Source organism: Polyodon spathula, chromosome 2 (assembly GCF_017654505.1).
Source record: "Polyodon spathula isolate WHYD16114869_AA chromosome 2, ASM1765450v1, whole genome shotgun sequence".
In the NCBI taxonomy this organism is placed as follows: domain Eukaryota; kingdom Metazoa; phylum Chordata; class Actinopteri; order Acipenseriformes; family Polyodontidae; genus Polyodon; species Polyodon spathula.
Genome location: NC_054535.1, coordinates 78,985,580 through 79,000,963, shown reverse-complemented (window position 1 = coordinate 79,000,963; position 15,384 = coordinate 78,985,580). Strand labels below are relative to the sequence as shown.

The following is a 15,384-nucleotide window of genomic DNA, read 5'->3' as shown; positions in this document are numbered from 1 at the left end:
TTATGGATTAAATCCATTTGTTTGTGTTATTGGTAACCATTTGTTAATATATATATATATATATATTGATATATTATATATAGATATATATATATATCATATATCGTATATATTATATAATCATGTCTTGAAGTTGTCTTGAAGTCCTGTTGCTATTGAACAAGAACAGTATTAAAATAGTTTGACGATAAAACAGTTTGAACATAAATGTAGACCCAGAGGTTCAAAATCAGCAGTTTGCTGGATCATACCTGAATGCCACCCAAAAGGTCTGTATTGGCTAGTTTTGAGAACATTCATGAAAATTGAAAGTACTGCGGTATTCCTCATAACCGGCTGGACTGACATTTAGAAAAAAGGCTGAATATAAAGGAGACTTCATACATATCATTCTGTTCAATTACATTTAATACTGGCTAGTTTTAAACTAAACATTACAAGCACTTCCTCCATATTATTACAGACATTATTATTGCAGGATCATGCCAGAATTGTAATTGATGCTTTGAGTACACTACTGTGAGCAGCGCAGCAGAGCCGGGAGACTAGAGTATGATTCACACAGGACTAAAAATCAGATGTCCTCAGAGTTGGTCAAAAGCAGAGAACACCTAGTAACCTCCCAGGTGTCGATTAGTTTTCATCATAAAACGTCGGTAAATTCAAAATGAAATGCAATGTGTTGGCCGGAGAAGGCCCTTTCCATACATGCCTTCAAATGCACCGTTCGAAGCATCCAATTTTTTTTTTTAAAGAGTCGCCAATTTATGTACCCAATTTGGTTATGCCCAATCGTTGCATTTTTACTGAACTGTGGAATCTCAATTTTAATATTGTGTTATGGTTTGTTGTAAAAGCTGGTATTGCTTGAGTGAATACCCTGGAAATGCTTTATCAGTCCTAACATAACACTGACTTGATAAATTCGCACAGGAGTAAAAAAAAACACAGGACTCCTGAGTTTGAAATTAAATAAAAAGAAATGGAGGGTTGACATTTGACATTTCACAGATGTCAGTAAAAATTCAGAAACCACCTGTTTTATGTGGTGATTTTTAGTCTGTTGCGAATTATGCTTATGACAGCCATCAGAAAGCTGCTTCAGCACTGTGGCTCAGGCTAACCTCAACGGAAGTTTAAAAGGTGCCTGTCACAAGGACAGTAGAGTGGTGACGTCAGAACAAGGAAGTAATACAGAGATGACTGATGAAAAGATATGATGAATGCGCTTGCTTGCGCTGGTTCATTTCAAATAAAAAGGTTGGAAAAAACAGAAAACACTGACTGAACAAACAAAACGGCACGTTGGCCAAAGTAAATAGACAGACAAACAAAGTGGACAAACAGAAAAACCATGAAGTACCATGCTGGAGCTTCCAGCACGAAAATAGCAATTGTTATATTAATTTATTACTCTCCTTCTCTCTCATCCGTTCTCCACTCACGAACACACAACCCCGAGTGAGTGAAAACATGCTGCTTTTATGCAGCTGTACAGAGACTTGATTGCTAGTCAATCATTCAGTTGGAGTCTCGGTACAACTGCTCGTGAATTAATTTAGGGCAATTTCCCGTGCTCACATATTACATTTTACCTGCACATGAAGTTCTGTGCAGTCCTCGTGCCTAAATACAAATATACATTTTAAGTCACTTGTGTTACACAGACCCATTTATGCCCTATGTACCAATGACTATAGTATACACTAACATTAACACATAACATGCAAAATAAACATAAATATGCACAGGGGCGAGCACAGTGCCTAATGGAAATCTTTATGCTTCTGTACTGTATGGGTCAATTGAAATTATTTTAATTAATTCTTGCTAATGCAACACATTAAAAAAATCACAACAAAAGTGTTTCCGCACATATATATGTTCAGTCAAGCACTTCAGTTTAAAGATGTTTTATGATTAATTATTATGTACTTGTTCATTGGCAGTTTCTGTTTTCCGTCTGATTCTGTGATTAACTTCCTAGCGATTTCTATTGGAGTAGTTTTTAAAACATGCACTAAATTAGTATGTGGTACTGTATGTACGTATAAATTGTTTCCCCACTACTGAACTCATACATTGCAACTCTTTGTTGCGCCACTGCTGGCGGAGGTGGGGAGGTGGGGGGGTGTACCTCTAGGGGCTGTATTGCTTCAGTAAAATATGTACTGAATACCTAGTGTACAAGACAGTGTAAGAGAAGTGCTATGGTAGAATACATATTTTCCAAAGGCAAACCTTTAATTTCTTCATTCACCATCTCCACAGCAAAGCATTGTATAGCGTAAGCTATATTGAAAGAAATGTCTCGAAACCCCTCTCCTTTAAGGACACTCTGCTCCGAATGGTTCTCCTAAAGTAATTTTATTATGTATGTCCTTAAAGTACCTTAGTGCTGTCCTTGAGAGAATTATTTGTTGTTGTTGTTGCTTGGCTTTCTTAACAGTGACAGCACTGAAGCACTCTTGGTTGTAATTGCACATCTGAGGCTCTGCATTGTATTCTGAGAAGCCTTTCAAATAAAGCTAAACATTTGGCCTACTCCTGATATGTCTGTGTCAGGAATGATTAGTGGAACATAGAATTTTTGATGACCCAGGTGGGGAGGACCATCCCGGTATCAAAAGATGTTTTGCCTAACAGCACCACCCAGCATAGGATTGCCCTACTGTGTTTATTACATCTCTCAAGCCTCTTTAGATTTATCATCTAATTTACTAGTTTCTCGTGGCTGCTGCAGCAGTGGCACACAATAAAATATTTGACAATGGTAACAGTGGAAAAGCGAGATACTACACATCCTAGTCACTGCATCACAGGGTTCTCGTGACAAATTGTTGCTATTACAGTGACACAGCTGGCAAAATGTGTCCCTTTTGGTTTGTTTTAAATGTATATAAATAACTGTTATAATTGTTTATTTTTCAGATCCTCTAAAAGTTCATCGACGGTACCATAGTGATGCGTACAGCACATCCAGTGAAAGCCCATCTGTAATTTCTTCTGACCCAGATTACAGACAAGGTAGTACTTGTTTATGTTTCAATCAATGCCAGTGCTGTGATTAAAAGCTTTTGCTGACTGGGGTCCCCGAGTGGCTCACAGGGTGGGTCATACAGCACAGGTTCATGTCCTGGCTGTGCGAAGTAGGCCGGTCTTCACTGGCGACAGCAGAGAGCGTTGCATTGGCTCTATCGCTCCCGTGGGTTAGGATGGCAAAACTGCCAGGGACTGTTTCTCCTCATCACGTTATAGTGAACCCTGCTGGCCAAGCACCCAGTGAGCTCAGAGGTCGGTATCGTGCTTACATCCATTCTCAAGTTCCTTGGTGAAAAAAAGAATGCTGGCTTGGTCATGGAATCGGAGGGCGCCCACTGAACCCTCGGGCCTGAGCTCGTGGTGAATTGCTGCGGGGAGAGGAAAAACGATTTGGCATTCTAAATTGGGAGAAGTGTTTAATGAAGCCCAGCAGTATGTGTTTCACAGGAACTTGTATGTGTGGGCAGGAATCAATTGCATCACTACAGTACCAGCAATAATAAAAGTGTATTGGATACTTGATGGAAATCTGTGGATTAGAAAGGAGTGTTGCCCAAAGGTCAGTTTTGACACTAAAAACTGGTTACAATATAGCAAACCGGTTGCACTCTGCTGCATGGAACCCTGTAGAGCAAATTGAGATTGGAAATGGTTATATTCACGGATTGCAAATTGTTCTATCAATTGCTGTTCTTTTTGAAGCCACGGTGCACAGTAATTGTAACCATCGATTAGTGAAATGCTGCACCGCATTTAAAAGAAAAAGGATTTCTATTGGTTTGGGGCTTTACTGAATTGTGTTTTGATTGGTGTGTCATCCCTGAAGTTTCTCTGCACTTTATATTTTATTCATCTCTTTTTAGGTTTATGAACATTTTGAGAGATTTAGTAGGATTTCAGGTAAACTCTGCTAAAAAATACATAACTGCATTTTGGTTGATTGTCTTAAGACTGACTAAGGCTTTTATGCTAATTTTTGTCACCGCATTGTATGCAATTACATCGTCAATCTACTGTAGTGGGCTGTCTGCAAAGGGTTAAGAGCTGTTTGCAATGTTGATTAGTGAGACTGGAGTAGATCTGGTGTCAAAATGCTCACAATGCCGCAAGGCTCTGTGCTTCGACCCCTGTTTTCAAATTTTCAAATGGCCACCCAGGAAATCTAAAACGGTTTTAGACCGCTGTGACAAAGTGCCCGCACCTGTGTGTATTTTCTGTTATATGTTGCGTGTGGTGTGTTAAATGTTGGTGTGTAGTCATTGGTACACAGGATATAAACGGGTCTGTGTAACACAAGTGTTTAAAATGTATATTTGTATTTAGGCACAAGGATTGCACAGCACTTCACTTGCAAGTAAAATGTAATATGTGAGCACGGGGAATTGCACTTTATTAATTCACGTGCAGTTGTACTGAGACTCCAGTTGAATGATTGATTAGCAATCGAGTCTTGGTACGGCTGCATAAAAGCAGCATGTTTTCACTCACTCGGGGTTGTGTGTTCGGTGAGTGGAGAACGGGATTGGAGACGGAGAAAAAGAGAATAAAACTAATAACGTAAAGTAAAAGAAGCACACCTAGTCCGTTTTGTTTTCTATTTATTTTGGCGAATGTGCCATGTCCTGTTTTTGTATTGTTACAACCGTTTATTTTTGTTTGTTTATTTATTAAATGCTGAGCGAAAGCATTCGCTCAGCTCCACCAAACTCCACCTCTCTGTTGCTTATTTCCTGGCTCTGGTCTGACACCACCCACTCCGGCCGTCTTTGTGACACCGCATACAACCTTAACCAAATACATTAAGTGCAGTACAGAAACCAGGACCAGAGGCCACAGTTGGAAATGAAGTGAAGATAGACTTCGGACAGAGTGATGGAGTGGGCTGCCTTGTCATGTTGTTGAGGAAGAATCATACCTCTCGTTCTAATGTTCTTACCTAACCATAATTGCGTTGTGCAAATCCTAGTGGCCACTGATTTGTTAGTTTCACTAATATACTGAGCTGTGAATTTCTAAATAATGTAAACAGTTTGTGGTTTGGCAGTCCAACTGAAATGTGAATTAAATCATGTGGTTTTACTTTGAAAAGCTGCTGAGTCTCACTTGATTTTATATTTCACCAGTGGCTATGTAGCAGTGTGTTTTTTCTTGTTTCCTGGTATAGTAGTCTTGTATGGGATAGCAGTATTTCCCATTACTTTCTGTGCTGGTTTTGAGTTATGGTTGTTTTTATAACTGTCCTTTTATAGTGATTATTTTTTGCACCATCTCTACCCATTCTAAATCTTTGTGAGAAAAGTATGAAGTATTCTTCACCCTTATACTCGGACAGCTTTGTAATTCTGATACAATATCTTTATTGCTTGCTAATAGCTGCTCTACTCAGTTTTACCCACACACACTACCCCTGATATTTCCATCCAAATACACATTTCAAGTTAATTTAAAAAATGTTCATGTGGCAGAGCTGAGCTCTGCCCTATATAGATTGGCAGGGATGGGGTTAAATTCCCCTACCTGCCTGGGTTTATTGTGTTCAGGTGGCTGGGGTTGATTGGAGTAATTAGCGATCAATCAGCACCCAGCCACCTGACATAAAAGGAGACCTCAGCTTCCCATTAGGGAGAGAAGGGAGCTGAGGAAGCAAGCAGATGGTTGTGCTTGCTGTTTTTGGTTTTGTGGTTTTTTGAATTTTCTAATCCAATGAAGGCATCGCCCAGCCTGGAAACCTTTATTTTTGTAGTTTTGCTTTTGTGTTTTGATATCTTTGTTTTCATCCTTGTGCTCTTTTATTTTGTGTTTATTTATAATAAAAGTACTATTTATTTTGAATTGCAGTCTGTCACTGGGCCTCTATCCACTTGCCAGCCTGTCACAGTTCATTAAAACCCAATTACTTGAACCAAAGTGTTGGGGCTATCCTATGAAAATAACAGTTTTGCATGTTCCTAAAGCAGCTTGTAATTCCATATTAATAGCCTATAAAAATTGTAATAGCCATGAATCAACTAGAAATAAATAAATGGTGAATTGGAGTTGGTGGGTTTAGCAGGTGTGAATTGTTAGACACAAGCAACACATCACACACTTTGTCTGACTAAGATATTGGGAGAGACGGTTCTAACCTAAAACTTTACAGGAATCCTTGCCATTGAAGCGGGAAGAACCACAACTCACCTCAGTCATGGGGTCAGAATTGTATTGATAAACGGTTTGCATGCTCTGTTATTGTACAGTAGCACAGTATAGTAGAATGCCACATTGCCACAAATGTCACCAGCTATTCAAACACTCTCTTATGAACTATCGCATCAAGGAATTTTATTCTGAAGCTTGGTTCGTGCGGTAAAGCAGATTGTACTATTGCCTGCTTGAGCCTCAGATTAACCCGGAGGGGGAGGGGAGCAGGTTACTCTTCAGCTGTGACACCTGGTCTGAGTTCATATTTTCTAAGCAAATCAATACTAAATTGTTCATTCTGCTTGTCATCCTCCAGCCAATTTGTCATCCTCTCTTTCTCAAGATAGCCAAACTCTTCAATTTAAAAAAGTTTCCGTTTCAAAAACTCCCGTCCTGACACTTTTTTTTTTTTTTTTTTTTTTTTTACATCTTTGTGGTGACAAAGTACATAACAAATAGTACAGATCAGCATTGGCAACTTGCAGTTTTTGGTTTTAAAATCAGACTGCACTACTGTTTTAAAGTAAAATGCCATATGTTGCAGTTTCTGTCCTGTTACTAAATCCATCCTTGGAATAGTTCATAGAAATGCCCTACTGTATCTTGGTAACTCGTTACAAAATTGCAGAAGCAAGTGGTTTGTTCCCTCTCAGTTACATTTATGACCTATGACAACCATGAGCTGCTAAAAGCTGAATTTGCAGGATCTTTTGCTGACATTAGGAGTCATCATATTGGCTGTTTTATATTACATTTTTTGTCAAAAGCTGCTATAGCTTGCCACCAGTTTAATATCAGACTTCATTAAGGGAGGGGGACGACGACACTAAATTAGCAATACATTTTAATACTTTGCTTTAAAACAGACTGCCTGATTATACTGCTTTAAATTATTTGGGCAATAAAGTACATGCAGGGAATTTGTCAAACATTTTGTGTAAATGCTTGTTAACTGTTCAAACTGTTTCAGCTGTGTGATTGTTTGTTTTTTTAATGTTCAATGAACATTTGTAGGAGAATAATATATTATGAGAAAAAAAAAGTTTACCATTTACAATGACTTATACTGATACGTTATACTGTTCACACCAGCAAAATATTTGATCTGAAGTGAATAATCTTTCAGAAATGATCTGATCTCATTAATCAGTTATGCTGTGTAAAAGCTGTTCTGTTACACCTTTTAAGCTAAAGGTTCAAACAAGATTTTGTATGGAACGTAAAACCATGTCATACCACTAGGCTTGTGCTATTTTAGACTAAAGCTTTTTTTTTTTTTTTTTTTTTTTTAAATCTTATATCTGAATGTATTTTGTGTGCTAGATTATTGCAGGTTAGTAGATGACTTGTGATCATGCATGCATGTTGTAGATCTGTGAGCTCTTGAAGAGCAGCCTGAGTGCGGTGTTTTCAGCCGGATGTGATTTTGCTTGCTTTGACAGTGAGGAGACTTGAAGATAATCGAAGGTATAGTACTCAGGCAGTCCTTGCTGATCATGATGTCGTATCCCTGGCCAGTCATGTAAATCTCAGACACAGGTAGGAAGGCATCATTTTGGTGGTGGCGGCTGCAGTAGTTTTATTATTTGGATCTACCTGTCTCATCTAGACTGTTTTGGAACAGATACCCCCCCCCCCCCCCCCCCCCCCCCCCCCCCCCCCCCAACTGCTGACAGATGCTAAAAAGATTTAGGTTTTGCAGTCTGATCAGTATATTTGTATGGATTCAGAGGAGCACTATTAACTAACACTTTTATTCTGGGATTTCCACATGCACTCTCTCTCTTTAAGTCCTAACTGTAGCGTGAAACATCTGTTATCATTGGACTAATGTACCAAAGTCATCTTTTAGCTGAGCATAGTTTAATTCAAAGGACGATGCAATTGACAAATTGCATACATATATACCATACAAAAAAACTATACCATATACCACCCATGGTCCTTTTGACTTGTAATAACAGTATGACTGGATTTCTGCATTTGATTTAGTCTGCTTGCTCCATCTGCTGGGTGAACAGAGTATTGCATTTCATTTATTATTATGTTAAGTATCAATTTGTCTCCCCTGTTTTGTAAGTGGCCCCTCTCAAATTAATATGTTGTCCAGACAATGTGGCCATAAGTTGTGATAGTATGACAGCAGAAATTTGGCACAAGGTTTCTAACATATGAAATGGACATGATTGGGCTATATTACTGTTTTGGTATAAAGGAGTTAGGAAGCATGAACAGACAGAACTGTAACCAAGCAATGAGCAAAGTCATATGGTAATGATATGCTGTGTCTTTGTTTAACATTAATAAAATAATTTAGCACAAAGAGAGGCAAATGTTTTGTCCAATTTTATAGCCCAACTGTCCTCCTACTGTAGTTCCCCTCTTGCGGAGTACAGGGAGGTGAAGCGACTTACCCTAGGCCACTCTCTTCCTCAATATGAATAGGCAGTATGAACTTCCCCCCGAAGAGAACCTGGTGAGTCAGGAGATGATGCTGAAGCGGCAGGAGCAGGAGATGCAGAGGCTGCAGGCTCAGATGGCTCACAGACAGTTCAAACTCGGCCTGTACCCAGGAGACCTGCCCAGGGCGTCCATGTTGGACGTCACCAGAGACCCACTGCGTGACATTGCGCTGGAGACCACTCTAACTCAGAGGAAGCTGAAGGTAATGGTTGTGCTGCATATCAACCCTAAAGCAAAAAAAGTTTAAAACTTGCCAAAGAGTTTTATTGGACTGGAGCAACTGATTAGATTAATCACTATAAGAATTACCAGAAGCAGAAATAACTCAGTTAAGGTGCTTTTTTGGCCTCAACCAGGCCAGTATTTCATTCTTTTAATCTGATGACCCTGTCCTCCTCCTGCTCCTCCTCTTCTTCTTCTTCTTCTTCTTCTTCTTCTTCTTCTTCTTCTTCAAAAAGCTAAATTAGTTTCTTTTTTTATTATTATTTTATACATTTACCCAGGGTTGCCCAACTGAGATGAAAGATCATGTTCCCTGTTGGGTTCTCTTTTATAAGGCTGGGTGGAACCGGACAAAGAGGCTTCCCAACAGTGTATGAGATGCCCAGTTGGGATTCTATATATCTGATCCTATTCCTTGTGTATAACCAAGACTAAACTACCCCTAGTTTAGATTGTATTGGCAGTGCATACGAGCTTGCACGTTCTACAGTTTAAGGTCTTGATGCATAAACAGCTTTGTCTACCAGTTTTTAATGCCAAAATCATGATTCCATTCAATTGCCTTGAATTTTTTCAGAATTTCTTTGGGCCTGAATTTGTGAAAATGACCAGTGAGCCGTCTGTTACATTGGATGTCCCCACTTCAATTCTGGTAAGGACTGAAAAAAAAAAAGTATCATAAATGAGTGGGAGTTTTCATGCATGTCATTGTATCCTGTGTTAGCAATACACATGACATGCAAATATTTCATATTCTTTGAGAGAGAGAGCGTAAGGTTATTCCTAAAGAGTCTCTAATAAAGCAATACAGGATGCAGCTTTCCTTGTGGGTAGAACAAGGGCATTAGATTCAAGCAGATCACATCACTGCAGCGGGAGCACAAATCTCTGTTGAACTCAATCTCAGACCCTGACGAGTCACTAACCATGCTATTCACGCTTTTAGATGAAAGTTGAGGAAATTGACATTGAGGTGTAAAACGCATTGGATAAGCTCTGAAAGCTGATTGGAGTCCTACATGGATGGTACACAAACATCAGGAAACTTATAATATGCCATTTTAAACAGGAAGGAAAGAAATAATAATCCATAGTATCTAAGTGGAAGGAGCTTGCATTATCTTTCCTTAAAATGTTTAATGTATTAGTAACAAAAGGCCTAGTTACGTTGCATTTTCCAGTTCATTATCCATAATTTTATTTTGTTCCTAACCAAATACAATGTGTTTTGTCTTTATTGTCGACAGACTAAGAAAGGAAAGGGGGAAGATCTTCGACGGAAAGTGAATATTCTGCTGTTGAGTGGACAGAAGCTGGAGCTAACATGTGACACCAAGTCTATCTGCAAAGATGTGTTTGACATGGTTGTTGCCCAGATTGGTCTGGTGGAGCATCATTTGTTTGGCTTAGCATATCTGAAAGGTAGCCTGTTCATTGAACTACTTTCCATTTCTGATGGTTTTTAGCTTTGACCAACCCTAATATGCAATTAGTTTGAGTCAGGAAGGGTCACGTATAATTTGTTTATTTTTTCCTTCTGGTGGGTGAAGTGTTTCTTATTAACCCTACCAGTATATGTGTTCATGGTAACACTCCATTAAAGCAAAGCTGATTTGTGTAGTTCAGCCTGTGACTATGTATGAATGTTGTCCTAAAGACCTTATTATAAGTAAAGACACTGGGCAGGATTAGGTTTGCATTGTAAATCCAAGTTAAAGTGGTGCCAACTCTGCAAGAATTAGTGTGAAAAAGTCTTATTGGTTTTGGGGGATTTATTTAGGTGAAGAGTTTGTGGGGAGTTGGATGTAATTTTTACTAGCTTGTAGAACTAAATTTGATCCATTTGTTATTGCAGAAAATGAGTTTTTCTTTGTCAACCCGGATCTAAAGCTTTCTAAAGTGGCACCAGAGGGTTGGAAAGATGATCCCAAAAAAAAGAAAACGGTCGTCAACTTTAACCTTTTCTTCCGCATTAAGTTTTTTGTTGATGATGTCAACCTGATACAGTAAGATATATAGATATATGTTTTTGTTTGTTTATTATAGAAACCTATAGAAATGGGTTTCTGTTAAAAGTTACGTCATATAAAAGTTCCTTTTATTAAGTGTTTTTATTTTAATATGTACATGTTTTGTTAGGAAGATACTTCAGGACAGTGAATTGTGGGCAGGTTCCTAAAGTCTTCGCTGAATTATCTGAAACGCTTGTCTGTGTGACTTAAGTTTTACATCAGAATTTGTGATTGACAGTTGGAATTTATGGATGATAAACACTACCCTCCAAAATAATTGGGATATTTGTTTTGTTCGAGGGCAGTGTGCAGCGTACTGTATAAATATATGAACTGCACTTTTACTGAATGTGTTTATGTCTATGTTTCTGTTCTCCCAGGCACACACTCACTAAACACCAGTACTACTTGCAGCTCCGCAGGGATATCTTGGAAGAGAGGATGCGATGTGATGAGGAGACCACATTGCTGCTGGCGTCACTAGCACTGCAGGCAGAGTTTGGCGATTACCAGCCAGAGGTGTGATTCTCACAGTGCTTATGTACTTTAAAGTCTGGTTTATATTGCCTGTATATACCCAGTGGTAGTGATCTGTAGGTACAAAGGAAAAATGACTGCCAACATTCATTAAAATTTTTGTTTTCGCATTGTTAAAGTATACTTTCTGTAAAACCAAACTGTTGGGTGGTTTCGCATTTTCTTCAATCTTCAAATTTTGGACCTTATGTTCCAGGTTCATGGGAAAACCTACTTTAAACTTGAGCATTATTTAGCAACCACAGTTCTTGAGAAGGTGGACCAGTCTTACATCAAGGAAGAACTTCCAAAACTGCACAGCACCTACTTTGGAGCTTCAGAGAAGGAAACCGAATTTGAGTTTCTGAAGGTATAACGTGTTTTGTCAAATTAACTACAAGCTAGCGGTAGTTATATCACTTCTTTAAGAATTTGCTGTACATGTATTATGTCCTGGCAATTGTAGAAAGAAAAAAAGAAACTAACTTGTTCACTAAGCTTATCAGGATATTAAGCATTAATGTGATTTAGCAGCTCCTCATTGTGATATGCAGCCACAAAGGTAATGCTGCACCCCTGTGAGTTACAGTACATTTATATAATCATAGTTGATTGATTTACTGGTATATAGAAGAGTTTTAAATGTAACGCCATTTCTTATTGTTATATTATAAATCATACTTGTCGTGCATCATTACTTTTTTTTTTTTTAACACTTTTTTATTATTTTTCATAATTTTGCACAGATTACATTAAACGAGCAACCTGTAAACTATTAATACAAAGACTGGGGGATGAACTGTCAAAAAATATGAATTATAAAAAAGGATTTACAAAAAATATTAAAAAAATGTTGATCACAGCTGTGATAAATACAGGCCACAATGCCACTGCCTTTGTACTAGTGCAGCCTGCCCATTGATTATAGATATGATCTACAGATTTTCATCATCTTACAGTTCACTGTATAGAATAGCAAAGTAAAAACAAGCAACGGCTGCCAAATGACTTGTTTTGCAAATAAACACAGAATTGTGTGTGTGTGTGTGTTTGTGAGTGAGAACCAAGCCCAGCACAAACTGACTGAAAAATAAAAAAAAAAACTGAAAAATATGCTAGAATCTAATAAACGAGGTTTCAAACTGCAGCATCACAACGGTATTTTTTTGTTGTTTCCCTCAGGTGTGCCAAAAACTGCCAGAGTATGGGGTTCACTTTCACCGGGTGCTGCCAGAGAAGAAATCTCAGACTGGGATAATGATAGGGGTCTGCTCCAAAGGTGTCCTTATCTTTGAAATGCACAATGGAGCTCGCACTCCAGTCCTCCGGTTTCCCTGGAGGGAAACAAAGAAGATCTCTTTCACCGTAAGACCACTGTGGTTTCTGTGAATCTGCCTGAAAGAAAACAGGGCTAATAATAGATTTGGACGTGTTTGTTCAATATTGACAGACCTCATTATGTCCTGGAAATGTTTCCTTTCTGCTTTTGGTTCATGCATAGTGGAAACTGTACAATTAAAGTACAAGTTTTTAATTTAATTAATGTGTACTGTTTTAGCTGGGCCCAGATATGTACTTCTTAAAAGCTTCAGAAATTTAGAGTAAGTAGTTGAAAAATAAAATTAAGCACCGCCTATAGCCCAGTTACCTTCTCAGAACTTGAGTTCGATCAGGTTGGTAGGTTTTAAAGGGATGCGTAAAAAATGGTGTTCTTTTATTTACAGAACTAAGTTCATAAGTAATGTGGTAATGAAAAAAGACTGTATTGCTTTTGTACACTTTACAGTACATTTGCTTTTGAATATTGCACTGTAATAAGGAAATGGTGGAAGGGCCGAGATAGGTCCAGCTTCTATTTCAACTCCGCTCAAACAACCTGAATTTGACACAATATCATGCCCAGCTTCTCTGAATGAATAGCCCTTACTGTTTTTCTTCAGTAGCTTCAGAACTCAGAGCTGCTGTGTTGAACAAGCACAGCACTGTTAACTGACCATTGTTAAGTAATTGCTTGTATGGTTCCTTTGCTTCGAGAGGCTACATTAATTAGGGCATGAGCTGTGGTAGGCTGCTTTGCTTCAACTGGCTTTTCATGCTAATTAAAACATGTACACACATTTAAAAAACTTTACAGATTCGAAATTGATTTAATCAATCGTATTAAATATTTAATTCTGTTTTTTTAATTTTTATACTTTGGGAAGTAACGATTCAACAAACGTAATTCAACCTTTAAATTATTCCTGTGCATGCACCATAAAGCACAGTGTCAACGTTTGGCAGAGGACTTGTGGACTAGCAGGCAAAGATAAGCCCTGGAATTAAATGGTACTCTTCAATACTTGCGTTTTATATATATATATAATATAAAATACAGACACACACACTATTAGATAAATAAAAAAATGTTGATTAAGGTTATTGTGTAACCACACAGGAAACAAACCTTCATTTGATTTAAGAGGTGACACTGTTTATAATCTTCCACAGAAAAAGAAGATCAGCCTGCAGAACACGTCCGATGAGATAAAGCACTTGTTCCAGACAGACAGCAGCAAGACCTGCCAGTACCTCCTCCACCTCAGCTCTGCTCAGCACAAGTTCTACCTGCAGATGAAAACCAGGCAGAACAACCAGGAGCTCCAGGACATTGGTAAGACAGGGCTGCTGCTGCTCTTCACTGATCCTACGCCCCAACCTGCCAAGGAAATACAGCTTGGCACAGTGGGTGTAGGTGTGGTTAAAGCACTGGTTTACATAGCTAGTTATATTTAGCTCTTGGAGAACACAACGCCATAACCATACAATTTTGTATGATTGGAAGAGATTCATCTAAGATTGAATGGCCACAGTGGTGGTTCTGTATTTTCACTTTTACATGTGTATAACAACAGTGATTGCTGTGATTTGAACATTTACAACACAGTTACACCTAGCGGCCAAGTTTAAAGGGAAAGTCAAACACATACTACACTACTCAGTTTAATGTATCACAACTCACATATGATTGTTTCTTTTATTTCAAAATAGAAATGTAATGTTTTTTTGTTGGTTTTTTTTTTCCCTTCTCCAGAAAGTTCATCACAGAACCACCTGAATTATCACAGTGACTCAGCTGGAGTATTGCCCGTGGGACGAGCTGTGAGTACGGTTAGCCTGGCAACAAGCAATATCAGCAGGCCTTTCGACCAGCTGCATCCAACACAAGCAGAGAGCCTCAAGAGAACATACTGCTCTGAACTTTCACTGAACAAGCTGCTGCCAGGGAGGCCACAGTCAACAGTGGAGCCCACCACCACCTCCAGAGTGATGATGAGCAAGTCCTACCACAACCTTAGCCAGGTGCCGGAATCTCCCGAGGGACGGGCCCCCCCCTACAATAGCCAGTCGCAGAGTAGCCTGAACAGAATTCATCTAGCAGCCAGCATGGAGGGGTTCAGGACACTGCCTTCCCATCATAGGGCACGCTCTGACACCGAGTCCATCACAGTGGCAGGAAAGCCCAATAAGTGAGTAGTACAGTATACACGTCAATTTAATATACAGTAAATCTGTCGCTTGCTGTCAATCCAATCAGATGTTGGCATGGTGAACCTTGGAGGTGAGGCAAAGTCTGTCTCGACCAGTTCCTGAAATCCAGAAATTTTCTTATGATGCTGGTAAAATAGAATTTTTGTAAATAAATTGTGTAATTTAAAAATTGATACTGGACATTTGCAATATGCAGTTGCAGCTGGTGGTCAAAAAAATGGGGAGGCAGAAAAAAAGCAATCTGAAAAAAATCATATCTGTGACGGGGTATACCCTGCCCCTGGGTGTATTTGGTTTATTTTGTATAGTTTGGGTTATGTAGCATGGGTGAGTTAAAATGTATATTTTTGTCTGGGCATGGGGAATGCACAAATTAGTTCACGTGCGGACTGTGCCAGGGCCAGATTGAATGGATTAG

At 38.8% G+C, this 15,384-nt stretch overlaps 1 protein-coding gene across 4 annotated transcripts in view; it reads left to right on the top strand.

Moving 5' to 3' along the window:
• The window catches only part of LOC121301543 (tyrosine-protein phosphatase non-receptor type 13-like), a 52,015-nt gene that overhangs the window by 5,963 nt on the left and 30,668 nt on the right, over positions 1-15,384 (top strand). For all 4 annotated transcript variants that reach the window (XM_041231041.1, XM_041231059.1, XM_041231034.1 and 1 more), the window contains exons 3-13: positions 2,932-3,027; positions 7,665-7,761; positions 8,668-8,887; positions 9,485-9,559; positions 10,155-10,329; positions 10,763-10,913; positions 11,300-11,438; positions 11,653-11,805; positions 12,618-12,800; positions 13,926-14,088; positions 14,509-14,944. In XM_041231041.1, coding sequence (XP_041086975.1) covers positions 2,932-3,027; positions 7,665-7,761; positions 8,668-8,887; positions 9,485-9,559; positions 10,155-10,329; positions 10,763-10,913; positions 11,300-11,438; positions 11,653-11,805; positions 12,618-12,800; positions 13,926-14,088; positions 14,509-14,944 — 1,888 coding nt within the window. The remainder of the gene's footprint in view (positions 1-2,931; positions 3,028-7,664; positions 7,762-8,667; positions 8,888-9,484; positions 9,560-10,154; positions 10,330-10,762; positions 10,914-11,299; positions 11,439-11,652; positions 11,806-12,617; positions 12,801-13,925; positions 14,089-14,508; positions 14,945-15,384) is intronic.